Source organism: Ambystoma mexicanum, chromosome 8 (assembly GCF_040938575.1).
Source record: "Ambystoma mexicanum isolate Mex_15411 chromosome 8, UKY_AmexF1_1, whole genome shotgun sequence".
Classification (NCBI taxonomy): domain Eukaryota; kingdom Metazoa; phylum Chordata; class Amphibia; order Caudata; family Ambystomatidae; genus Ambystoma; species Ambystoma mexicanum.
This window is the reverse complement of record NC_090929.1, coordinates 174,559,013-174,584,951: the sequence shown is the minus strand read 5'-3', so window position 1 is coordinate 174,584,951 and position 25,939 is coordinate 174,559,013. Positions and strand designations below refer to the sequence as shown.

At 49.9% G+C, this 25,939-nt stretch overlaps 1 protein-coding gene across 4 annotated transcripts in view; it reads left to right on the top strand.

The window, feature by feature from the left end:
- The window catches only part of ENTR1 (endosome associated trafficking regulator 1), a 540,688-nt gene extending 521,136 nt beyond the window's left edge, over nt 1–19,552 (top strand). For 2 of the 4 annotated variants that reach the window (XM_069609578.1, XM_069609576.1), the window contains one exon: nt 18,879–19,552. In XM_069609578.1, coding sequence (XP_069465679.1) covers nt 18,879–18,975 — 97 coding nt within the window. In that variant the 3' untranslated portion in view covers nt 18,976–19,552. The remainder of the gene's footprint in view (nt 1–18,878) is intronic. The other 2 variants (XM_069609577.1, XM_069609579.1) reach the window with 1 other exon arrangement.
- The last annotated feature ends 6,387 nt before the right edge of the window (nt 19,553–25,939 follow it).

The window sequence follows — 25,939 nt, the reverse complement described above, 5'->3', positions numbered from 1 at the left end:
AAAGAGCCAACCGGGTGCTACACATCACCTTTGAAGATACGGTAGTCGCCCAGTCAAGACCGGCGCCTCTGCGAGAATCAGGTGAGCGTTACAGAACGCAAAGCCTACCGCAAAACTCTCGCCCAGGCGCTATGGAAACCTCGGATACTGACCCCCTAGCCCGGTTACTTGGGGAACTAAGGGCAGAAGTGCATGCAGCTCGTCAGGAAACGAATGCTCTAAGAAGGGAACTAATTATTTCCAAGGAGAGAACAGACAATCTTGCTAGACAAGTGCTACAGTCACAAGCCGGACAGACCCCGTTACCCGCATCAGGGGCAAATCTTCCTTCAACATCCTCTATGAATCCAGTGCAGATCAACCTACCTGGGAATGTACCTCTGGCTCCGCCCGAACGATTTTCTGGTGACCCAAAGAGGTTTGCAATATTTATCAATCAGTGCCGGTTGCACTTCTTATGCCGGCCAGCAGCCTTTCCAACTGATCAAGCAAAAGTAGCTTTTGTACTTTCGTACCTTAGTGGCAATGCGGCAGACTGGTCGATCCCTCTAGGTAATCAAGATGATCCGGTTCTCCATGATTTTCAAGCCTTTCAGCTTAGTATGGAAAAACTGTTCGTAAGACATTCACAGGGGCAGGCCTTGGACAATGAGCTTCTTTCGTTGCGACAGGGTAATCAAGACCTTTTGGCTTATATTGCATCTTTCAATAGACTAATAGTGGAAACTCAATGGCCTGAGGACAAAAGGATTACGCTGTTTTATAGAGGTCTACGTGGAGAGCTCAAAGACGTTTTAGCCCAAGTAGTGAATCCCCCACAAGACTGTTCGGATTACATAGACTTGGTCGTTCAAATAGATCACAGGCTGCAGAACAGGAAGGCCGATCGTTCCAAGTTTGATGCTCGAGTATTTTCCAAACCGCCAACTCCTTCCAAAGGAGTAGACTCCGGGGAACCCATGCAAATAGGGGGTCTGAAAGGTCCTCTAACACAAAGGGAGCGGGAAAGGAGGAAACAGTTGCAATTATGCCTATATTGCGGAAACTCAGGGCACTTTCTTCGAGACTGTCCGGTGAAACCTGCCAAGAAGGCAGTAAGAGCTGCAGTTACCAAAGTTACAAACTCTGAGCAGGGAAACGACCTCGCCCGACAAGAATAGAGGTCCTCTTGCCGAGCGTGAAAACCAGTTCTGTGACCTCGCATTTCGTGATACCTATGGTCCTCATTAGCCCTGATAATCCGGATCGATTATGCAATTGAAGCTTACGTCGACAGCGGTGCCATCGGCAATTATGTGGATCATGAAATGGTTTTGAGGATGAATCTAACTCTTTGTCCCAAGGCTGTAAAGGATGTCATTACTACGGTGGATGGTACGGAGATAGCCTCCGGGCCAGTAACGCATACCACTCAAGAGGTGACGCTAGTAAGTCAAGATGGACACCATGAGAAGATCGTGTTCGATGTGATCAAGGCCCCTCAGTTTCAGATTATTCTAGGAATACCTTGGTTAGAGAAACACAATCCTCTGATCGATTGGCGAGCAAGAACGGTCCAGTTTCCAGAATGTGTCTCTACTTGTCACCCTCCACCTGGTGTTGCACTGGCCGCAATTTCTTCAGAGACTCCCCAGTTACCTCCCGAATACCTAGAATACCAAGATGTTTTCCGGAAGGATCAGGCTAACTCTCTACCTCCTCATAGGTCTTATGACTGCCAGATAGACCTGATACCTGGATATACTCCTCCTTGTAGTAGAATTTATGCCCTCACCGAGCCTGAGAACCTTCACCTTCGACAATACCTGGATCAATACCTGGCAAATGGGTTTATTCGTCCTTCCAAGTCCCCTGCTTCTTCAGCTTTGTTCTTCGTTCCAAAAAAGGAAGGAGACCTTAGAACTTGTATCGATTATCGCTCCCTGAACCAGATCACCGTTAAGAATAGATATCCGTTACCTTTGATCCCTGAACTCCTGGACCAAGTCAGAAAAGCATGCATATATACAAAGCTGGATCTTAGAGGAGCTTACCACTTGGTACGAGTAAAAGAGGGCGATGAATGGAAGACGGCCTTCCGCACCAAGTATGGGCTATTTGAATATCAGGTCATGCCCTTCGGACTTTGCAATGCCCCGGCCGCCTTTCAATATTTTATGAACGATGTCCTCAGAGAGCTCATAGATGTATGTGTTGTTGTTTACATTGACGACATCCTCGTTTATTCTTCATCGGAATCTGAACATCGGAAACACGTGAAAATGGTCCTCGAAAGATTACGTCAACACAAACTTTTCGCTAAGTTGGAAAAATGTGTTTTCAACGTGACTGAAGTTGAATTCTTGGGATTCATATTATCACCTGGCGGAGTGCGTATGGATTCAAAGAAGGTCGATGCAGTTCTCAAATGGCCATCACCATCCTCCGTAAAAGGTGTGCAAAGCATGTTAGGCTTCGCTAACTTTTACCGCAGGTTTATCCCCGAATTCTCTCGAATAGTCCAGCCCATCACTGCCTTGTTAAAGAAAAACAAACGTTTTGAATGGTCTACCGAGGCGGAACAAGCTTTCCAGGATTTGAAGACTAAATTTATCTCTGCACCAATCTTAAAACACCCTCGCCCCGAACTCCCCTACATCGTGGAAACTGATGCTTCAAGCCTTGCCATGGGGGCAGTTCTATCACAAAAGGACCCGGTAACCAATCAGTTGCATCCCGTGGCATTTTGGTCCCGCAAATTCTCGCCTCCTGAAATCAATTACACGATTACTGACAAGGAACTTCTGGCTATCAAGTCTGCCTTTAAGGCTTGGCGGCATTATCTGCTGGGGGCCCGACACACCGTTACTGTGATTACGGATCACCGAAACCTGCAATATTTGAAGACCGCAAAAGCCCAATCCTCTAGACAACTCCGTTGGGCATTATTCTTTGCCGAGTTTGACTTCATAATTACCTATCGACCTGGTACAAAGAACGGTAAAGCCGATGCCCTTTCTCGGATGGGAGTGGAAGAACACTTGGTCAACCCTAAACCTGTACCAATCATTCCCGAACAAAGAATTCTGGGTGTAATCGCCACAGAATCCATAGAGGAAGTTAAGGATAAAGCCAGGCAACTTGTAACTCCAGCAGACATACAGAATTGGCATCTGCAGGGAAAGGACTTTGCAGTAAAGGACAACTTATTGTATTTCCAAGAACGATTATACCTACCCAGCACAGATTTACAGAAAAAAGTAATCTCTTGTTATCACGACTCTTTAATGGAAGGTCATCCCGGTATAGCCAAGACCTCAGAAAAGATCAAGCGCTACTTCTGGTGGCCGTCTTGGAAAAAAGATATCAGAGACTTTATAATGTCCTGTGGAGTATGCGCCCAAAACAAGAGTCAAAAGGAAAGACCAGCAGGCCTCTTACGCCCTATTGACATCCCACCTCGCCCTTGGCATACGCTTTCTATGGACTTCATCACCGATCTACCTCCGTGCTCCGGATACAATACGATTCTAGTAATCGTGGACTTATTCTCCAAGATGGCGCATTTCATTCCGCTCAAAGGCTTGCCAACAGCAGCAACTCTGGCCCGAGAATTTCTCGAAAACATCGTCCGACTGCACGGTTTTCCTTCGGTTCTAATTTCGGATCGAGGTAGTCAATTTATTTCTCATTTTTGGCGAAGTTGCTGTCGGTCGGCTCAAATTGATGTGAGACTATCGACCAGTCACCACCCTCAGACCGAAGGACAAACCGAGAGGACCAATCAAACTCTGGAACAGTATTTACGCTGCATGCTGCAACAAACTGAAAAAACTTGGAAAGATATCCTTTGGATAGCCGAGTATGCCTACAATAACTCTGTCCATTCGGGAACTGGGAAAACCCCGTTTTTTCTTTTGTACGGCAGTCACCCTCGAACCTCGGAGTTGGATCCCCTCCAAGATCTTGAAACACCAGCAGTAGACTACCTGCATTCTACAATCACCCAAGCCTTTAAGGAAGCTGTTTCTCACCTTCAAAGGGCTAAAGAACAATACAAGAAAGGAGCAGATCAACATCGGAAGGAAGCCCCTCACTATCAAGTAGGGGATCAAGTCTGGTTATCCACCAAATATCTATCTCTAAAAGGGCCACGCACATTCAACCCAAGATACCTTGGTCCCTATTCCATCACTACCATAGTAAACCCAGTAGCGGTCAAGTTGGACTTGCCCCCGCACATGAAGATACATCCGGTCTTCCACGTCTCTCTATTAAAACCCGTGCAACCTCAAACCCGACTAACCAAATCTCCAAAACCTATCCTAGTGGATGGGGAACTCGAGTTTGAAGTCAAAAGCATTCTGGACTCCAAGATCTCCAAATCTAAACTATTCTACCTAATTGACTGGAAAGGCTACGGCCCCCAAGAGAGATCCTGGGAACCTGCTGAATATGTCCACGCTCCTCGCCTAATCAAAAGATTTCACCGAACATTTCCTGACAAGCCAAAACCCCCGGAGAAGCCCGGTTTGGGAGGGGCCTTGAGGGGGGGTACTGTCATGATCTCTGCTTCCAAAAGGTCAGGGTTTTCCCAACTCCCTTGGAAGCAGATCCATAACCCAGGTTCCGAGTGCCAACCAGTCCCAATTGGGACCTTTTGGACCCAGTCCTGGCGCCAGTGGCACCAGGCTCATAAATATGCCCAGTCCCAGCGCTGGAAGCGCCGGGCTCATAATGCTTGGGTGGACTTACCTTCAGCAGACCATGCTGCTTACTTGCCTGCCAGTTGAGCCTCTGATCCTCTTCTGTTTGGAACTACTTTTCCTGTTGGGTGGGGCTGGAGCTACTCCCTAGATTCAGAACACTGGAACTCTTCTGGAAGGCAGGAACTCTTTTCTTACAGGAACTCTTTTCTTACTTAGGCGTGGCTGTGGAAGGAGACACCTAAGCACTAAAGGAGGCTATTTAAACCACACCCGGTGGATGAATCTTGCTTTGCGTTATTCTGCAACCTCTGCAGCAGAACGCTCATCGTGTCTTCTGCATCCGGTCCTGGGCCTAAGGAAAAAGGCTTACCATCCTGAATCCAGTCTTCAGCAACACCTATAAAGACAAGAAAGAACAGGTTAGCATTCTGGCATCTGAAAGGCAAAGGCTTACCATCCTGAATCCAGTCTTCAGCAACACCTATAAAGACAAGAAAGAACAGGTTAGCATTCCGGCATCTGAAAGACAAAAGTTTACCAACTCTTCGCACGCTCCGGAGGCCTTCGGCGCTGCATCCCGCATCTGAAAGACAAAACAAGGTGCGTTTAAAGACATTGGGGAACTTTAATACTCACGTGCCATTACTCCTTTCCACATCTAATCCAGTGGGTATTCCGGCACCCTGCAGCCGCTCCGAACTCGTACCTGCAAAATAAAAAGACAGTTAGAGCGCATAGTGAAGCAGGCAACAAGCGCTTACTTACGTGCTTCCAGGCGCTTCTATTCATCACACGGGCTCCATCTTCAACTCACTTCAGCCCGTCATCCGCCATCGCCGGAACCCTGCAAAACAAGAGACATCATTACTAAAGACTTTAAAGACATTTGAATGACTCGAAACTTACCGTTCGTGCAGTAAACGACGGACAGCAGTCCTCTGAAGTCAAGAGGCCTGCGCTACCTATCCAGTGAAGAAACTGGTTACAGCACCCTGCCCCGAGGCAGATGGAGAGCTCGGCATTCACTTACCTAAGGTGAGAGCGTTAACCTTTGGGGGTCTACAGGAGAGGAGAAGAGGAAAGAGATAGGGACACCCCAATAACCCCAGTTCATTAACCCCATATTTTCTATCTGCAGACATCTTACTCTACACGTCAGGCATACAGTGCACAGAGGTCCAGCCCAAAGAGCCAACCGGGTGCTACACATCACCTTTGAAGATACGGTAGTCGCCCAGTCAAGACCGGCGCCTCTGCGAGAATCAGGTGAGCGTTACAGATGTCTGCTACTCGCTTGCAAGAAACTAGACATAATAGCATTGCTAGTTTGCCGGACAGCTGCTTCAGTGACAGATACTTATCTGCTGGCCAGCTATCTAGCAGGCTCAGCACCACTGTAACGTCCCACACTTTACTATATCTCGGCTCTCAAGGTGCTTTATATCGCGCTCCTCTTATAAGATTTGCTACCGCCGGATGCTCCCCTGCTGGGACTCCATCGATCGGCAGGTGGCCTGCTGAAATAGCTGACCTGTACACTCCGATGGTACGAAACGCCTTTCCATTTTGCAATAGGTGCGCTAGAAAGTTCAAGATAGCCACTATCGGTGCCAAAACGGGATGAAAATGTCTCCCTCTACCCAGTTCAACCACTTGGCCCAAGCTGTGTTGTAGTCCCTCCTAGTGGATTGTGCCCAAGATTCTGCGATGAGGTCTGCAGCTTGAGGCGAAATGCCTGTTAGCGCCCAGCGTCTCATGATATTCTGCACGCTATTAGCGGGAGAGTCCTTCTCACTCTCAGAGGATGAAATGACCCAGCTCCATGAGCTTTGGAAACAAAACTTGTGCCTTCCACAGTGGTGCTGTCAAAATCAATTCTGCTTTCTCCCTCCAACACTTCGCTAGCAATCTGCTCAACATCACGAAGGGATTAAATGCATAATGTAGCTCTCCTGACGACTTTTGGAGTAATGCGTCCGTGCCTGTGGAGTCTGAAGTAGCTGGGCGTCTGCTCGTTGAGGCGTGACGCAAATAGATCCGTGTGAACTGTCCCCCACAGCTGCTCCAGCTGCTGAAACACATCCCTGTCCAGCCTCGAGTCGCTGGAATCCGTCGGGTATCGTGAGTTCCAGTCGGCTACTACGTTCAGTGATCCTGGCAGGTATTTTGCCATCACTGACGTCTCTGATTGAAGGCAGAAACGCCAAAAGTCCTTTGCTAGCTCCGCCAGCAGTCGGGATCTTGTTCCCCCCCTATGTGATTTATGTACTTGATCGCTGCTATATTGTCCATCTTGAGAAGTACACCCAAGCTCACTCTCCCTTTCGTGAACACCCTGATGGTGAAAGAACCCGCTAGGAGTTCCAAACTGTTGATGTGCAAGTGGAGTTCCTCTTCGCTCCATTTCCCTCCGGTCTCCAGAGTTCTGCATCTTGCCCCCCAGCCTATCCGGCTGGCATCCGAATCTATCACTAGGTCCGGCCGAACTCCAATAATGGCACGACCATTCCTAGCGCCCATAGTCTTCAACCACCATTGCCGTTCCCGAATGGATTCTTGCTTTAAGGGTATTTGCTGGTGGTATTTCAGGCCTTGTTGCAAGTGCTTGATCTTCAGTCTCTGAAGCGCACAATGGTGCATGGAACCTGGGAAGATTGCCTGAATCTATTCTTGTTAGAATCCCTACTATCCTCGCTAGCACTCGGATTGATATTGTCTGTTTGCTCAAGAAGACTCTGATCTCTCTCCTGATGTCTCTTATCTTTCGGGCTGGTAACTCTAGTGTCGCTTTTCTGGTATCTAGGACAGAGCCTAGGAAGTCCAGTCTTTGCACCGACTTGGTGTCTGATTTCTCCACGTTCACTAGGAATCCTAAGGATGATAGGAGATAGGGGCGTGCCTTGGACGGCCATGTAAAGGGACGTGCTCTCGTGGAGCTCCGCTGATCCTGCAATGATCCTGGAGAAGTGCGTGCACGGGAACCGGCCGGCACCGAAAAATGTCCATGCGTGTGAAGATGGCTACACTTGCTGAAACTTTGATGCGAGTGGAGGGTGAGGACACTGAGTTATACTTGTCTGCTTGCCGCGGGCCCCGAATCGGCGAGTGGAATAAAATGGCGGCAGAGACAGAGGACAACAGGGGTCACGAGATGTAGGTCTTGTAAAGCCCCTGCATCGAACTCCAAGACCAGCGATTAGAAGCAGACCGCGGCGTTTGCCCGGAACGCGCTGTTGCTTCACTGAGGCGGCGCACATCTGAAGGCACACGTACCCGGATCTGGTACAACCTACGCACTGTACATTGCCGAGACTCGTCGAGCAAACTGGTAACCGACGCTGGGCCCGCGGCGTAATCGGATCGAACGCCGGCGGAACCCAGGAAGATTCATTGTGGCAGCGCACCAAAAAGGTGGCCGGGGATCATGAGGCAATCTTGAACGAGCAGGCGGTGGTGGCTGCAGTTTTCACAGCGCAGCGGATTAACTCTGTGTACACAGGGAGATGGGAGAAATCCCATAGAGACAGACGAAACATCGGCGAATGCCAGTTGTGGAGGCCGATGCGAGACAATTGCTGATCCCCTGACACTTAAAGCGGCCCCTCTGGGCCTGGGCATTGTGGGCCGGATGGCCTTGTGATCGCGGAAGAGGGGGAACAAAGGGAGTGTGGCGAATAGGTGAGCGCACTCGAGCACTGGCCACGGAAGGAACACGACAGAGAACGGGCCACGACACCGAGAGGGTACGAGCACGTGGGAGGACACGGCCCACTCTGGGCGCGAGGGAAGAGACAAGTACATACTTGGCCAGCTGAGAGTGGTCCGTGACCACGCTGACCTTTGTGCGGAGGGAGGCACGGAAAGCCCTCGCCATGTTAACATAGCAGGATGTCCTCTAAAGTGGTTAGATCCGACAGTCCACGATGGAGGCCTACGCCAGGTCGCCCCCAGAAGCGGAGGGGGCAAGAGCAAGGAGACCCCCACGGCAACGGTTGAGACACCGGGCACGATCCAGGAGGTGCAGGCAGCGATCGCAGACTTAAAGGTGGCCTGGGAGACTAAGTTGGGCCAGGCAATGAAAGAGCTGCAGGAGGGCCTGGACCTCAAGATCGGAGCGGTCCAGGAGGAGGTGAACCTGCTGAGACAGGACGTGCGAACGATTGCGGAGCGCACTGGGGCCTTGGAGAAGGAGATGGCCCCGAACACGGAGGCGTGCGCCGCACATGGAAAGGAGCTCCATGCCCTCGTGCAACGGGTGGGCAATCTGGAGGACAGAGCTAAGCAAGCAGAAGGGCGCGCCAGACGCAATAACATCTGTATAGTCGGCCTGCCGGAAGGTATGGAAGGGTCAAACCCCACAGAATACGTGGAATCCATGCTTTTACAGGAGATAACAGGCGCAGTGCTGACCCAGGGGTTCGCGGTTGAAGGGGCGCACAGGGCCTTGACAAGGAGACCGCCCCGTGTAGCCCCCCCCCGCGGCCGCTGATCGCAAAGATCCTGAACTATCGGGATCGGGAGAAGATCCTCGAATTTTTCCGGAGGGGAGGAACGATTGAAAAGGGTTCAGCAAAAATCGCGGCCTACCCAGACTATACGCTGCTTGTACAGCGTAGTAGGATGAACTTTGGATCGGTGAAAAGGAGGCTGAAGGACGCAGGCCATCGCTACATGTTGCTCTACCCAGCCAAGTTGAAAGTGTTTTATAAGAACAGATCCCTTTTTTTCGAGACGCCGACCGAGGCAATGGATTGGCTGGACATGCAGGGCCGACCTCAAGAACCGGATGTCCAGATGGGAGCTGCAGGAGATAATTAGCAGACGGCTGTGGCACCTAGGGTGACATGGCCAAGACATTGGGACTTGAATATAGAGTTGTATTAAGCTGGTGGGGAGTGTGTTGTAGTATCAACTGGCTGGACCCGCTGGACGCAGCAATCCTAAAATAGACGACTGTGAGCTCCTAAGAGGCATCCCTTGTACCCAATAGTAATATACTTAGTTAGGTCACTGTTAGATCGGTGATGCCCCGCGGGGTCCTAGTCCTCGGCGACGGGACAGGACCAGACGCGGGTGGGCCTGAGGTCCAGGGATAGAGCTGGGCATTTGTTGGGGTAGGGCAGTGTGGGGGGAGGGGCTGGGTTGTGTGCAGTGGATGGGAGTTGGGGAACAGGGAGGGGGGAAACTGTTGAGGGGGGCAAGGGGGAGAGTCGGAAAACAAACCATCAAGGGAATCATTGAAGGGAGAGGTGGGTTGGGAACAAACCGAGTAGATGGCATCAGGTAATCTCAGAATTGTGACCTGGAATGTACGGGGCCTTAATAGCTATCTGAAACATAATAAAGTGATGCTGTATTTAAAAAGGATGCACATTGATGTTGCCCTGCTGCAGGAGACTCATCTCACAAGGGAGAAGTTGGAGGTTGTCAGGCGAAAATGGAGGGGACATGTTGTGGGGGCTACGTATTCTGCGTACGCTAGAGTGCTTATCACTTGGGTGGCACCGCATGTGCCGCTCCAGGTGCTTAGCTCAACGGTAGACCTAGAGGGCAGAATGGTGGCGGTGACAGGACTCCTGGAGAACAGGGAAGTGCACATCATAAATCTGTATGCCCCCAACCATGATACAGTGGCTTATTTCAGGTCCCTTTACAGCAAAATTAGCCCCCTGGCTTGGGGTGCGATGGTGTGGGGAGGGGATTTTAATTGCACCCTGAATCCCAAAATGGATAGGTCAGTCGACAAAGCGGGGAAGCCGGCGCCGGTTGCCAAAGCACTGGGGACATTGTTAAAAGATCTAGGCCTAGAAGACGTGTGTAGAAGGTTGCATCCAATGGATAGGCAATACTTGCACTATGCAGCGCCACATGACCTGCACACGAGGCTAGATTATGTGTTCGTAGCGGCTGAGATAGCGGGAGAAATGGTGGGAGCAGAATACAAGGCCCGGGTACTATCCGACCACTCTCCTTTGGTGGTAGAGTGGCAACACCAACCCCCCAGAGCGCGGATCCCGACATGGAGACTTAGGACTGAGGCATTACAAGATGAGGGGTTCCGGGAGGATTTGAGGGAGGCCATCGAGGAATATTTTGATATAAACACAGGCAGTGTGCGCTCGGTTGGAACAGTATGGGAGGCGTTCAAGGTGGTGGTGCGTGGAGTAGCCATTTCGAAATCTAAAGGGCTCCAGGGGGGCATCGAAAGGGAACTTCAGGAAACGGAAAGGGAGCTGGAGGGTCTCGCACGACCTGAGGATACTGCCCGGGAGAACAGCGATAAGATAAAAGACCTACAGTTAACCTGCAGTGGACTGGGATAGGCTATTTAGACTAAATTACAAAAAAATACACAGTGAGGCTACACGCAGATTGCTGGCCTGGCTGTATAAGAGTGAGACCCCCCCGCACAGTGATCAGTGAGATAAGGGATGAGGAAGGTCGCATCTGTAATATCCAGGAGGGGGTGAACGAGGAGTTCCTCAAGTTTTACAGACACTTATATGAGGATGCAGGGGAGCATAGGAGTCCAGACATACTGGACACGTTAGAGGACATAGAGATGCCCACCCTGGAAGACCTAGAACGCGCGGAACTGGACGCCCCTATCACCTCAGAAGAGCTGGAGGTGGTGATCCAACATTTGCCCACGTGTAAGGCACCCGGGACGGATGGGTTGCCTAGTGAGTTTTACAAGACATACAAACAGGAACTGCTTCAGCCACTGCTTGCCATGTTCAACGAGGCCTATGAGCAGGGGGAACTGCCATTGTCCCTTCGCGAGGCGATGATCATCCCACTCCTGAAACCAGGCAAGCCGGCCGTGGATTGTGGGTCTTACAGACCCTTGTCCATGCTGAATCAGGACAGCAAAATACTTACGGCAGTGCTGGCCAATAGGCTGAAGAGGGTGATCGGTAAGCTGATACACCCAGAGCAGACTGGATATGTCCCCGGCAGGAATATTACAGATAACCATAGGAGGCTACACCACATCATTGACCACACTGAGGAAGATACGGGTGAGCTGGCTATCGTGTCGCTAGACACGGTCAAAGCCTTTGACTCGGTGCAATGGCCTTGGTTGAAAGCAGCCCTGAGGGGATACGAAATGGGACCTGGATATATCAGGTGGGTCCAGTTGTTATACAGTACCCCGGCGGCGAGAGTTAAAACAGGATCCATAATCTCAGATAATTGGCAACTCAGCAGGGGGACCAGACAGGGATGCCCCTGGTCACCCATGCTATACATTCTGGCATTAGAGCCGTTGGCAATATGTCTGAGGCAACAATACGGGGAGGTGGGGATTAGTACAGTAAGTGGTAGACACCTGGTATCGCTGTATGCAGATGACATGCTCCTTTATCTGCGCTATCCGGAGGAGAACCTGCAGTATGTGCTAGAGGTGATGAACCGATATGCCACCCTCTCGGGCATATCGGTGAACCCTAGGAAGTCTAGTCTGTTCCCCTTGGGTAGATATAAGAATGTCCCGTTACAGAGGCTGCCTAGCCTGCCGATACCATGGCCGACTGAGACATTTAGGTATTTGGGATTAAATATTTACCACAAGATCGAGGCGGAGCACGAACACAATACGGAGAAAGCATTAGAGGGAGTTAAGAACGGCATGGTGTTTTGGTCTAGATTGCCCCTGACTATGATGGGGAGAGCGACCTTGCTTAAGATGGTGGTCCTGCCCAGACTCCTGCATTTCTTTGTGAATGTCCCGTTTTTGATTCCCAGGAGCCTATTTGTGAGACTTCATAGCGTGTGCAGGGGCTTCATATGGGGAAACTCCAGGAACAGAGTGGCCCTGTGGAAACTCCAGAACCCATGTGCCGGGGGGGGGGGGGCATAGGCCTGCCAAATTTTGAGCTTTATTATCTGGCGGGACAGCTGCTGTACGTGGCCAGGTGGCTGTCGACTGAAGACTCGGCGGAAGCCAGGCTTCTCCGGGAAGACTCGGCCCCATACTTTTTGAATGAAGTGGTGTGGTTACAAAAGAACAAACTGGTGGGAAGAGGGCGGCTATTGAGGCTGGGCTGGGAGGTTTGGCGCAGAACGTGGAGAATGATGGGTGACATAGAGCCGTTCTCTCAGCAGGCCCCACTGGTGGCACTATGCGGGAACGACTCAACTGTTCGAAGCGGTCCGTAGATATTGGGAACCTGTAGGCCTGGCCACCCTTGGGGACATATGGCAGGAAGGGGAGGCATTGGAATTTCAGAGGTTGCAAGAAGAGACGGGTGCATAGAGGCCAGTATATAACCTACGCTAGGCTCATGAAACGGGTTGGGGAGAGATGGCCGGAGACAGTGTTAGCGGATGACCCTGATGCCTCCCTGGAAACGATGTATGATGTTTCGGAGGGCGGGCACGAAATATCTAGAATATACGAGCTTCTGAGAGCAAAGGCAGGGAAGGAGCTGCTTCAATTGAGGCAGGACTGGGAGGAGGAAGTAGGAGGACCCATGACAGATGGGCAATGGGAGAGAGCCCAAAGGTACCATTAAAAAGGTATCCCGGAATGCGAGACTCCAACAACTCCAATTGTATGTCACTCACAGGGCTTATCTGACTCCCGGGAAAATTGCAAGGTTTGGAGGCTCGGTTACGCAGAAATGTCCCAGGTGTGGGGAGGTGGAAGCGTGGCTGCTACACATGTTCTGGACTTGCACGCAGGTGCACAGATTTTGGGATGAGATTAAAACTAAACTGGCTGGTGGGGGAGTGGAGCTGGACGTGGGATCAGCTTGGCCATGCATGCTCGGGATTTTTCCCAGGCCACGGGATTTAAAGCACATAAGCAAAATGAAGGACTTAGCCTACATCCTGGCCAAGCGCAGGATCGCAATGGGCTGGAAGGCGGCCCACAGACCCAAGGTGGAGCTATGGTGGACGGACCTCCTCAGATGGGTGGAGGCGGAATCCGTAGTTTGGTTTGAAGCGGTTACTATGGGGGGAGAGGAGGAAGTAGGGCCCTTGTTGGCCTGGCGGCAATTGGTGACCTCTATGGCAAACCCTCACCAGGACAATAACGAATTAGAGGACTCGGATGAGTGCACAAGCACTGCGATACCTGATATTGCTCCCATAGATGACATGAGTTTACCGGCTCTAGTTTGTGGGGTGGGAGGGGGGAGGACAGAGAATTACACTGTATAATGTGATGGTTTGATGCTGATTATGTACGTCCTAAACAGTTGTAATGTGTGTTATTTTGTTTGGTTTTATTGAAAATAAAAAATAAATTAAAAAAAAAAAGGGATGATAGGAGATACTGCACCCATGCAGTCTGGTATCTTGAAGTCTCTCTATCCTCTGCTAGCAGCAGTAGGTCATCTAGGTATATAATCACCCTGATCCCTCTTCTCCCGGATCGCTGCTGTAAGGCGCTAAGACTAGCCCGAAGGGCATTGTTTTGAATTGCCATAGCTGCATGTTCCAGCGGAAAGCTAGGAAGGTTCTGAACTTCTCTTGTACTGGCACCGTCAGATACGCATCCTTCAAGTCTAACCTTGTTAGCCAGTCTCCCTCTCTTAGGCAATCTCTGAGCTGGTGTATTCTTTCCATCTTGAAGTGGCGGTATACAATCCAGCCATTCAGCTCCTTTAAGTTTGACTGGTCGCACCTTCTCCTTTCAGTGGACCAGGAACATATTGCTTACGAGACTGGGGGATGCCCTGCACTTCTCTATGGCTTCTTTCCTCTGCAGCTGGCGAAGTTTGCGGTCTAGGCTCTCTCGCTCTGCTTGCCCTAGGTGTGGCTGGTGTGGCCAGTAAGCCTGTACAGGCTGCTGAACGAATTCCAGCTGCAGACCTCAGACGGTTTGCAAAACCCAAGTATCGCTGGAAAACATGTGCCAGTTGTCCCAAAATATCACTGTTCTCCCCCCAGCCTCCAACCCCCCCGCCCTACTGGTGGGTATTTTGTGACACTCACTTGGGGAAAAGCTCTGACCTCGGCCGACTCCTCTTCCTCTGCGCTCTCTTGGGAATCTTCCTCTGGCCGGAAAGGAGTCCTGCTGCTTATTTTCCCAGTAATGTGCTCTGGGATTCTGGGGTCTTCTTCCTCCTTGAAAACGACCGGCTGCTCGACCCCTATAGTGGCTGGTCCCGGCAAAAACTCTGCCCAGGAAAAGGTTCTCTATCAATGCTTGGGCTTTTTCCAGCAAAATATAGGTGCAGACGAACCGGTCCATCTCCTTGCCAAATGTCTCTCTGAAGAGGAGACCCTGTTCTGCTTCCCCGGCTTCGTAGGAAGCTAGATCACTCAATTTGGGGTCTATTTTCAGTAGTAAACCTCTCCTACTTTCCGAAGAGATGGTGCAGTTCGTGTTGCCTAACGGGCAGACTGGCCTCTGTGCCCAGCTAGCGAGTGCTTCGGGGATGACTTCTTCTCCAGTATCCCTGGCTCTCTCGGCCAAATCCATTATCTTAGCTAGTGGACTGGATAAGTCTAGAACCTTTTCCTGGCAACTCCTCCAGGACCTGTCTATCCCTTTTCGTGGATCCTTGCTGGTCTTTGAAATGAAGGTTAACATCTTGGGTTCCAATTCCGGCATCTCCGCCACCTTTCCTGGGAGGTCTGGCCATGGGCATTCTGCATGCAGACGTTGTCTCACCTCCTTGTCCAGGGCCTTCCTTGGTCTTAGTCATGTGCTGTTACTCTGGGGGAAGGCTGCAAATCAGAAGATCTGGGGTTCCTGATACTGTCTGTGTCCAACGTATCTATGATCTCCTCTGGCTCCTCGTCTAGGTGTTTCTTCTTGCAGGCTTTGTTACCCCCGCTGGGTCTTGCTCACTCTTCCTTGGCCTTCTCCTCCTCTTCGTGGGGAAGATAGATAGATTGCCTTCTGCTGGCTCTTCCTCAGAGCCTGGGTCGTCTTTGCCCATGTTTTCTTCCCCTGGGAAGGGGGTCGTGAGGCCTGGCACCGTCGCCCTTTGCATGAAGGCTTCTTCCAGCTTGGCAAAGGCGTTGACTTCCTCAGGAGTCTTTTCTTCTACCCCGTAAGGTTGACCCAGGGGGGTCAGTAGAGGATTTCCTCTTGGGGGTCTGATTACTCCTCTTAGGCCCTGTTTTCAAGGGTCCTGGGGGCGTGCTGTCTGCATCTCTGGTGATTTCTCAGGGCTGCCTCAGCATTGATTCTAATGTTTCCAGCCTTTCTTGTAGGGGTTTTACCCCTTGCGCCACCACATCTATCAACAAGCTCCCCAGCACTTTTTTAAAACTGGCAGTGAGGTGTATGGGCTGCTCCTCCTCGCTCCACTCGAATTCAGACATGGTCTTGTATGCTGTGTGCCTGGTACCTTATTCAGGTGTCTCTTGCACGGCCATGACTAAATTGATTTCAATGCTGAAATCTTATTTATTTAGAACATTTTGTACATATATTATATATAGCCCCCTCCCAAAGGAGGGGGCCGTAGGGTAACGCCTGTTTGTCTCCACCCCCAGAAGGTGGGGGCTGCACCTTGTCGAGACTGTGATGTCGGGCGAGCACCCGGGTGTGCCATTAATAAAGCACAGGGCTTGCCCACCTTGCGCCTCGCAGGTTGCGCTATGAATAAATCCAACAAAGACGTAATTTTCACTCACTACCGAAATATGTTTCGGATATTGCTGTTGCACTCTTCTGCTGGCACCCTCACGCTCTGGTCGCTATCTTCGGTGACCTGTCAACTCTGTAAGCATTCATATCGCGCGTACCCCAAGAGACTATCAATGTTAATAACATCTCATTATATCCTATATACTTTCTACTCTTTTCCGTTCATTCAGTACAATATGCAGAGATGTGAGAGAATGGTACTTATCTGCTGAAGAGCAGTAAAAGAGGAGTCCCGGAACAGGAAGTTTGTCATAGCTGGATTGGGCACGATAAGGACTACAAAGACATTGGGATTTGTAGTTTTAAGAAAGAAAAGTGATATGAGTATACTTTTCTGTGTTTTTTTTCTTGCATTTTGTTGAAACTGCTGAGGAGCAAATAGAAGTTGAAGCATAATGCTCGCCTCCTGTCTTGAAATAGAATTGTCCTCCTTGCAATGGTAATTACAATAACCATGGTAATTATTTACCCCCATTTGGCGCAAGTCAGCCCTTGCCTTCTTCCAAATGTCTGGACATACATAGCCATTCATATAAATAGTTATTCTAATCCTCACATGGGATGGTGTTTGCTCAGCATGTCATCAAGGATCTTCCATTTGGCTGGTTTACTGCTGTTGCTTACTTTCCTGACATCTAATATGTTTATCTCCGCTCAGCTTTTGTTTCTTCTGCTACTCCCTCCTCTTCTTCCTTTGCTGTGTCACCTCCACATTCTTTCTTCATTCTCTCCTTTTGCTGATTCTGATACTTCTGCGCTTCTGGCTCATGCTCACTCCACTGCTTCTCTTTCTAATCGTCTTCCCTCTTCTCTTATCCATCAGGTATATCATCAGCTCCTTCCCTATCTTACCTCTCTTGTTAATTGCTCTTTGCAAACTCTTGCTTTCCTACCACTTTTAAGCATGCACTTAATCTTAATATTCTGAAAAAAACCTACTCTTGACTCATCTATTCCTGCCAACCTCTGGCCTATCTCACTCATGCCATTTCTTTCTAAAATTCGTGAGTGGGCTGCTTATGCCCAGGTAACCCGCCCGATATCTAAATCCTCACTCCCTTCTCCCTCCTCTTCGATCTGGCTTTCGTCCCCCTCTACAGAGACTTCTCTTTTACATGGCTCCAACTCTCTTCTGTCTTCTCATCAATCCACGCTCTCTTCTATTCTTATTGACTTGTCTGTGGCATTTGATACTGTTGAACACCCTCTCCTTATATCCTCTCTTTCCACCTTGGGCATTTTGGGGTCTGTTCTTGAATGGTTCTGCTCCTATCCTTCTCAACGGTCCTACTCGGTAACCTTGGCCGGTCACTCTTCTCCTTCCTTCCTCTCGAATATGGCAATCCTCAGGGCTCTATACTAAGTCCTCTTCTTTTCTCTCTTTATACTGCTCCTCTCGCTGCTCTCATCTCCTCATTTAATCTTTTTCATATGTACGCAGATGACACTCAGATCTTTTTTCTTTTTCCTCCTTTCACTCTGCTTTGCACTCTATTGTTTCAAACTGTCTTTCTGCTGTTCAAACCTGGATATCTTCTCATTTTCTCCACCTTAACCCTCCTAAAACTCAGGTTCTGTTCTTTCCTGCTTCTACTATTCCCCTAGTCTTCCTCCTCTGTCTTTTCCTCCATCTTCTCTTCCTTTTTCACCTTCCGCGCATAACTTGGGTGTTACTTTTGATCCCTCTCTCTCGTTCTTCCATCACATCTCTTCTATTGCTCATTCTTGCCGTTATGCACTTATCCACATTCATCGTGTTTGCCCCATCTCGTTTCATGCCATGAAGCTTCTTCATTTTTCTTGTTTTTTTAACCTGCATTGATTACTGCTGATCTCTTTTGCTTGGTCTACCTGCCTCAAATCATCTTTCCTTCCGTTCTGTTTATAACTCCTCAATTCATCTCCTTTTTTTTTGCACCTGCTTGGTCTTCTTTACTCTCTTTCACTACACTCTTTTAAATCACATCTCCTCTACCACTTTCTCTCAATTGTCTTCATATGTCCCATGGTCTGCCCCCCCCCTTATCTTTCTTCCTTGCTCTCGTTCTATGTTCCGTCTCGTTCTCTCAGATCACAGAATAGATTTCTCTTAACTGTCCCAAAACCTCCCTGTGCTTCTCGTTTCCGTTCCTTGCTCTTCCAATCCCTAAACATTGGAACTCGTTCCCTCTCACTTCGCTCTGCCTGCCTCATCTCTTTGTATTTTTCAAACAAACCTAAAAACTCATCTTTTATCTTCTGTTGTCAGTTAGATCGGCCTGCTTTTCCCTCTTCTGTTTATACCCATGTTCATAATTTCTTGTGATTGTACTGCTTTCTGATATAGTTTGTGTCGCGCCTTTGACGAAGGCACTCTATAAATTAAATGTATTAAATTAATGTTACATCCCAGTCTGGGTAAACAGTAAACCTAGATAATTTAATGGCTTATCAACTGTTTATTTTCCAATATGTTTGTACAGACTGTAATTTCAGTATTTGCTATTTTTTCTTTGCCTCAGCGTATTGAATTTATTGGAGCTGATTTGTATGGTCCTCCTGACTAACCTAATGTATCCTCTTTCTAATTTTAGACAGCTTCTCTCTGGCGGCGAAAAACTGAAGTTTGTGACTGAGCTCCTGAAATCAATCGACAAAATTACAGAAATGCGACAGGAAGATTGCCCATGATCAATAAAAACCTCCAGTCTGAAAAGGATTTGTTGCCTGTTATGAAACCACTGCCAATGAGCTCTTTTCTCTTTACAAGATATGCAATGGAAATCTTTCCTTGGATTCTCTCAAAATATTTCTATACGCAAACGTCTGTTAAGTGCAACATTGACTGGTACTGTGTCTCTTCAATGCATAATAGTAGGGACTTGGATGTCCCAGAGAAAGTGATGGGCATCTTCAACAGGATTATGATCAAACATAACAATGAGGCTATCTGTTGTGCAATTGTTCCGATACCACCCCCTTGAGAGCTTGGAAATGAGTTGTTTCATGGTTTCCGGCAACTTTCAAAGTCTGTATTATAGGAAGCCTGGCCATATCGGATGTTGGAATAAGCTAAGCCAGGTGCAAGTGGAATCCCTATAGAACTAAATAACTCTCTTGCTTTTACACTGTGTTTAAATAATTTAGTGGGCCAATATTGGACCAATATGTATTTTTACTCTATCACTTAAAAGAGTAGTTCTATGGTACTCTATAAAAATATTTTTTCATTAAAATATATATATTAGATCAAATCATTTCACATACATACCAGTGTGTCGCATCACTTTTCCTCATTCTTATGGGTTCATCTTACCAAGGGGGACACAAATGAGTTACTGTTACCCTGGGGGACAGTACTGTTGCATGATGCAAAGTAACATTACTTTAAATTAAAGTGCTGTGATGCATGCTTTGACACTCCCTTCTCATCAGCCCTGATCGGGGCAGCAGTATCATCAACCGCTGCATGTTCACTTGTGCCTACGTTTTACTTTATACAATATTTTTACCTTGTATGAACTGTGTCCTTCCTTGTCCACTGGCCTGTATACAGGGGCTTAAAAACTGTTTTGTAGCAGGAAATTTTCTGGATCTGACCTGCACACATTGTGTGTGGGTGGGTGGGGGGGGGGGGCTAATGCATTTTTGGACCATCAACGGGCATAGTGACGCCTTTTCCTTTAGGTCAGGTTGCAGTACTTGGAAACGTTTCTCGGTCAGCATCCTGGGACAGAGTTCAAGCCCTTTGTCAATAACATAAAGGTAAGCCTACCTTATTCACTTGCGAGAAGTCCCTTTTTGACATGACAGATGCGGGACACTGGAGATTTCACTGAGGTTCCTTCAAGGCTTCATACTGGTGAATAGAAGGGCTTGCCTTCTTACTGGGAGAAATCCTGTGGTGTTCATGTGACAGCCTAGGGCTGAGAGTTCAGGTGGGCCTTTTATTCACTGAGGGCATACATCCTGGTCATTTCGGGAGAGCTCCGGGAGAACCTATATGTAAACCTAGCAGAGCTAACAGATGCTGCAGATCTCTTCGGATACAGCCTGTGTTCCTTCCTGATCATACTTCCTAAGCAACTTGCACAATCTCTACTCATAGTTTTCATTGATACCCTCCCATTTTAGGAAAGAGGAGCCTATGTGTGCGTTCAACTTCTATTGGTAGTGCGCAGAGTCCACATAATACCCAAAAATCAAGCCACTCTGGCCATACAAGCGCTTTTTGCATGTTGCTGTCTGTTGGATCAGAGTCAAACATATGTGGAGTGACTGTTTTCACACCCTCCATTGCCAGAAGTGCAAAGAAGGGTGGATTGGTCATCACCACCTCCAAGAGGTATGTGTTTCCCATCAAGAACCTTTTCTGTCTTGGATGTACTTCAAATTCCAACAGCCTCTTACCTTATGCAAGGTTGCCATCCCTCCGTCACATGCTGGCTTTACCTAACTAGCCCATTCCTGATCTGCAAACCTTGGCTTCCCAGATGTTTTGGGCTACAACTCCCATCACGCTTGTCCGGGGGAGATCATGGCACTCCTAGTACAAAACATCCGGAGAACTGCAGGTTAAAGACCTCCTAGCCTAAGGCCAGGTCACTTCATCAGTATTATTAAAGTGATGCTTTGTGTGGCCCTCTTCAAGGTTTACCTCTTACTCTGTCTATATGTGCATAGTGGAAAGTGACTCAAGAGCACCAAAGGTCTTTGCCCTAGTTTAACAGCCTTCATTTCTTGCAAACTTTGGAAGTTTAGTAACTGATGGAGAAGGCTTATACTTTAACAGTGAAATATAAATGATCCTCTGCTTCGGTACAGAAGGGGGACTGAATCAGGGCTTTCTAAGGCTTCAGGGGATTTCACACCAGGACTGCAGAGATGGATGAGATTTCTGGGTCTCAGCCCAGGAAGAAACCGGCAAAACTAAGGGGGTTTCCCCTGTGGACTTGCCTATGATAAGAAGTGGGATTTACAATTTTTTGTAGGACAGTCCCAATATGGGCTGTATAACTATTTTTCAATGGTTGGAGGGCTACCATGCAAGACCAATTTATACTGTCAGGGACTGTTGTCTCCCCCTGCTTACCACTCTCCCCGACAACATTAATCAGCTATGTTGCCAAATTGCAAAGCTGTTGCAGTTGATTATGATGAAGAGTTCCCTCAAGTAGATTCATGAGGCTTTTTAATCCCACTTCATGGCTGCTTTGAAAGACAAAGTGGGCCTTTACCCCATTCTCAATCTCTCAGGACCTCAGTGACTGGCTGATCTGGGATTCCAACAATTCTTTACTCAGTAAAAGTTTCACTTTCACTTACAAAACTGCGTTTCTCCCATAAACCAATCATTGTCCTCTGGGTCATGCTGCCCCCAGCCAATGACCATGCTCTCCCTAAGCCCCTCCTCTGGCAGCCATCGTCAGATTTTTACTACACACTTCAGTGTTGGGAGTCCTTGAGTTTTTCTTTGTGAGCTACTTCTAGTTTTTTTTTCGTGGAAAAAGGTTCTGTTTTTGTTGCAAAAGAGCCTGTGTGCTCTTCTCTCCATCTGCCCACAGCGGGGATCTTTTGTCAGTGAAGTTCGGCGCCTCTCAAGGTGAAAGATCGTAAAAGTTTTCAGAAGGCCATTGGTCCTACTTCGTGCCCTCCGACCTTGATGGAGGAGAAGAAAGAAGGAAGATCCCTCTTCAAGCCCTGCACCAAGTACGGGCTCCGAAATGTGTTTGTGGAGGGCAATCACCTACAATGCCTCTACTGCCTGCATCCAGACCACAAGGAATAAGATTGCGAGATTTGCAGCGGATTCTCCAAGAAGGCAACAGAGGATAGGCAGAGTAGACTGGCAGCGTGGCTGAACACCAAGGCCTCTTCCCCATGCCCCAAGCAGGGGCATGCCTCACCAAAGGCTGATTGCGCTGAGGAGCGGGCTTCTAAGTCCTGTGAGAGTGCCTCATTCGTGGGGGCCCAAGATAAGGCCAAGCCCCGGTCCACCGGGGTCGCTGTGGAAGCGGGTCCCTCGGCAGATGGGGCACGATCGACCTTATCCTCCGCCTCCATTGCCAGCCAGCAATCAAGCTCCTCCTCGACGAGAAAGTCGTCCAACGGGGCTAAGCTGCGGGAAAAGCCTGAGAAGCCGCAGACGGAGGAGAAGGCTGAGCTGCCCAAGAAGGTCCATGCAGCACATGAAAAGTCTTTGTTGATAGAACTGGCAGCGGCTGCTCTTTCGAAAGCTAAAGGGGCTGACCCTGAGAGGGTAGCCCCCACAGCGCTGAAGGTATCCCTCCCTCTGAGGCGAGAAGCTGCCATGGGAGAGGACAACCGTGCGGGGCCTAGTGGTCTGATCACGCCAGTTCCGCTGCGGGATGTCTCTAGACGTTTTATCAACCCTCCACACCCTGCTGTTGGAGACCAAGAAGAGGATGCCACAAGGGCCTGTTCCAACGATCCCCCAGCCCCAGACCAACCGCCGACGAAGAAAAGAAAGCACCATCCGATGCCCCCATTTCAGCCTCCACACCCGCATTGAGTCCCATCTCCTCCAGCATACCCAGACACTGATATGGCCACGACGACTATATTGCCAGAGCGAGCAGAGAATCCCCGCAGTCTAGGGTGTCCCCACTGGACAAGGTGGGTTTGTTCCACTCTATATACTCCAAGGCCTCCGAGCTGTTCCAGCTTGTGCCCGAGGAGACCACGAGGCCAAGAGGAAGACAATTGTGGTGGTGCCTCTCCTGGACGACGTGTGGGTGGAGGGCCTAGCCCTCTTGAAGAACGCTTGCATGGCTCCATAGGCTGGAGAAGAAGTACTGGGTACCGGAATTTGCCCCAAGTGCCTGAGGTCGCAACCATCGCTGGATTTGGTGGTCTCTGTGACCACGAGGAAGCGGTCATCTAACCCGTCCTCGTCTTCAGTCCCTCTGGATAGCGAGGGTAAGAAAGTGGACGCCATGGAGAGGAAGGTGATCTACACTCTGGCATCCACCATTAAGGCAGTCAACGCACTGGCGATCCTAGCCAGATAGTACAGGGAGCCTTGGTACAAGCTGGGACCTATTCTGGAGTTCTTCCCCGACGATAAGAGGATGGAGGTGATCGCCCTCTTCCAGGAGGGAGAGATCATGTCGGATCACGCCATCATAGTGGCGCTGGACATTGCCAACAAAGGGTTCTGCCAGATTGGGGACGGTGTCTGCCTTCATCGCCAAGGCTGGATGAAGGCCACAAATTTAATTTCCATCAGGAGGTCCAAAGGAAGGTACTGGACATGCCTTTCGATGGAGACAACCTTTTCGGGAAGGCTGTCGACGAGTCCCTACAGGCCATCAAGGTGGATACGGAGATGGCCCGTGCCCCAGGCACCTTCCAACAGCACTGCTCTTCCTTTTGTTCCTCCAGGGGAAAGTCAGGCAGGTCGTCGAAAGGTTTCTCCTCCTTGTACCGTAAGCCTTCCAGATCCACGACCCAGGAAGCCCACATAGGCTGTACCCAGGCCTACGGAGGAGGTCAGCATCGCCAGCAAAGAAGGGCGCTGGTGCTGAAGAAAGCCTGAACCAGCCAAGACATCGGGGCCCCACCCGTGCAACTCGTTGGCAGGCCGGCTGACTAGGTTCATCAGTGAGTGGGAAAAGATGACCACCGACAGATGGGTGCTGGACGCTCTCGCCCAAGGACCTTCCCTGGAATTTCAGCACAGGTGTCCGCAGGTCCTGCCGGTGGCCTGTCAGGGGCAGTACATCCCTCAGCTCGTGGAGGAAGTACGGGCCATGCTGAGAAAAGGGTTGATAGAGCTGCTTCACCTGTGACTCCGGTGGACCTGGACTTGGGGTGCTTAGCCTTATCTTGGGCCCAACAGAAGAAGCACCCTCACAGAACTTCGAAGCCGGCTCCTCGGACTGCCCGGCCTTTGGTGATGCATAATTCTTGGTAAGAAAGAAGTCAAGGGTGAGGTGTTCTAGAGGCCCATTCTAGACCTGCGACTTCTGAACAAGTATCTGAAGTCTCAGAAATTCAGCATGGTCACGTTGCAGCATGTGCTCGGCCAACTGGAAAGGGGGGGATTTTTTGATGTCGCCGGACCTAGAGGATGCCTACTTCCACATCCCCATTCACAGGAAACACTGCAAGTTTCTACGTGTCGTAGTGCTGGGACAGCACTACTAGTTCAAGGCTCTACCCTTCTGCAAAGTACCTGGCACCGGTGGCGGCCCATCAGTGTTTATGGGGAATTCACGTATGCCTGTAACTCAGACTGGCTCATCTGTGCCCGCTCGTGGGATTTGGCCATCAGACACTCGGAGGTGGCTGTCAAGCTGCTGACGGATCTGGGATTCTCCATCAATTATCCAAAGTACTGCTTGACACCATCTTAGAATGTGCTGTTCCTAGGAGCCAGAATTGATACAGTATCCTGCCTAGCATCGCCCTCGGAGGAGAGGGTAGCGGCCATTCAGGGGAAGGTGCAGCAGCTGTTGCCGATTAAGACGGCCACGGTTCAGACCATCAAGTCATTGTTCGGCATGTCGTCCTGCATCTACCTCATCTGGCTCTGCAGGTTACTGATGCAACCTCTTCAGGAGTTCCTGGACGCTCGCTGGGTGCAGGTGTCCGGAAACTTCATGGACAAGATCACTCTGGACAACGAGTTCCATCGGGCGATAAGGTGGTGGGGTGACTGTCTGCCGCCCATGGCACTGGGTTTCAGAATCTGACATTCCAGGCAAAGGTCACGACGGATGCTTCCCTGGAGGGCTGGAGAGCCCACACTGGACGTCTGCACGGCAATTGGCTGGAACGATCTCCATATCAACATCCTGGAGCTATGGGCAGTGTTCTGGGCCCTCAAGTCGTTCCTTCCGTCTCTGAAAGGCAAGGTGGTGAGGATGTTCTACATCAGGGAACAAGGGGGCACTCGATCCTCATCCTTCTCCAGGGAAGCGCAGGAACTGTGGTGCTGGGCCGTCGGACAAGAAATGTTCTTCGTCCCCTTTCACCTAGCGGGAGTCCAGAACACCATTGCAGACTCCCTCAGCAGGGAGATGGGCTCCTGCGACGAATGGGAACTTCGACAGGAACAGGTGGACTGCATCTTCGCCACCTGGGGCAGGCCCCCAGATGTCTCTGTTTACGAGGGCAGCAAACTCAAAATGCCAGCGGTTCGCCAGCAGATTCCATCAGCCGAGGAGCCTGGGGTATGTGTTCTCCTTCCCGTGGGAAGGGATGTTTGTGTGTTTCCTCCGTTGTCTCTCCTGCTATGAGTCTGGAACACACTCGGACAGTGTCGGTGCAGGATGATACTCTACGCCCTGGCGTGGCTGAGGCAGATTTGGTACCCGGACCTTCTCAGCCTGTCAGTGTTGCCACCGGTCCTGGATCTTCTCACCAGAGGAGGCGGCGCAATCCTGCATCATGAGCCAGCATTGCTCAACCTGAGGGCTTGGCTCCTGCTCCCCTAGAGTTTGGAGGATATGAGTTGCCGGCAGACTGCAGGGAGGTCCTCGCCAAGGCCAAAGCATCATCTACTCTGAAGTACTACAGTCACAAGTGGAAGCGTTTCGCTATGTGGTGCCGGCCGCAGAAGATTACCTCTTTGAGGGTCATGGCCCCGCAGATTCTTCTGTACTTGCTATCCCTGGCCAAGGCTGGACTG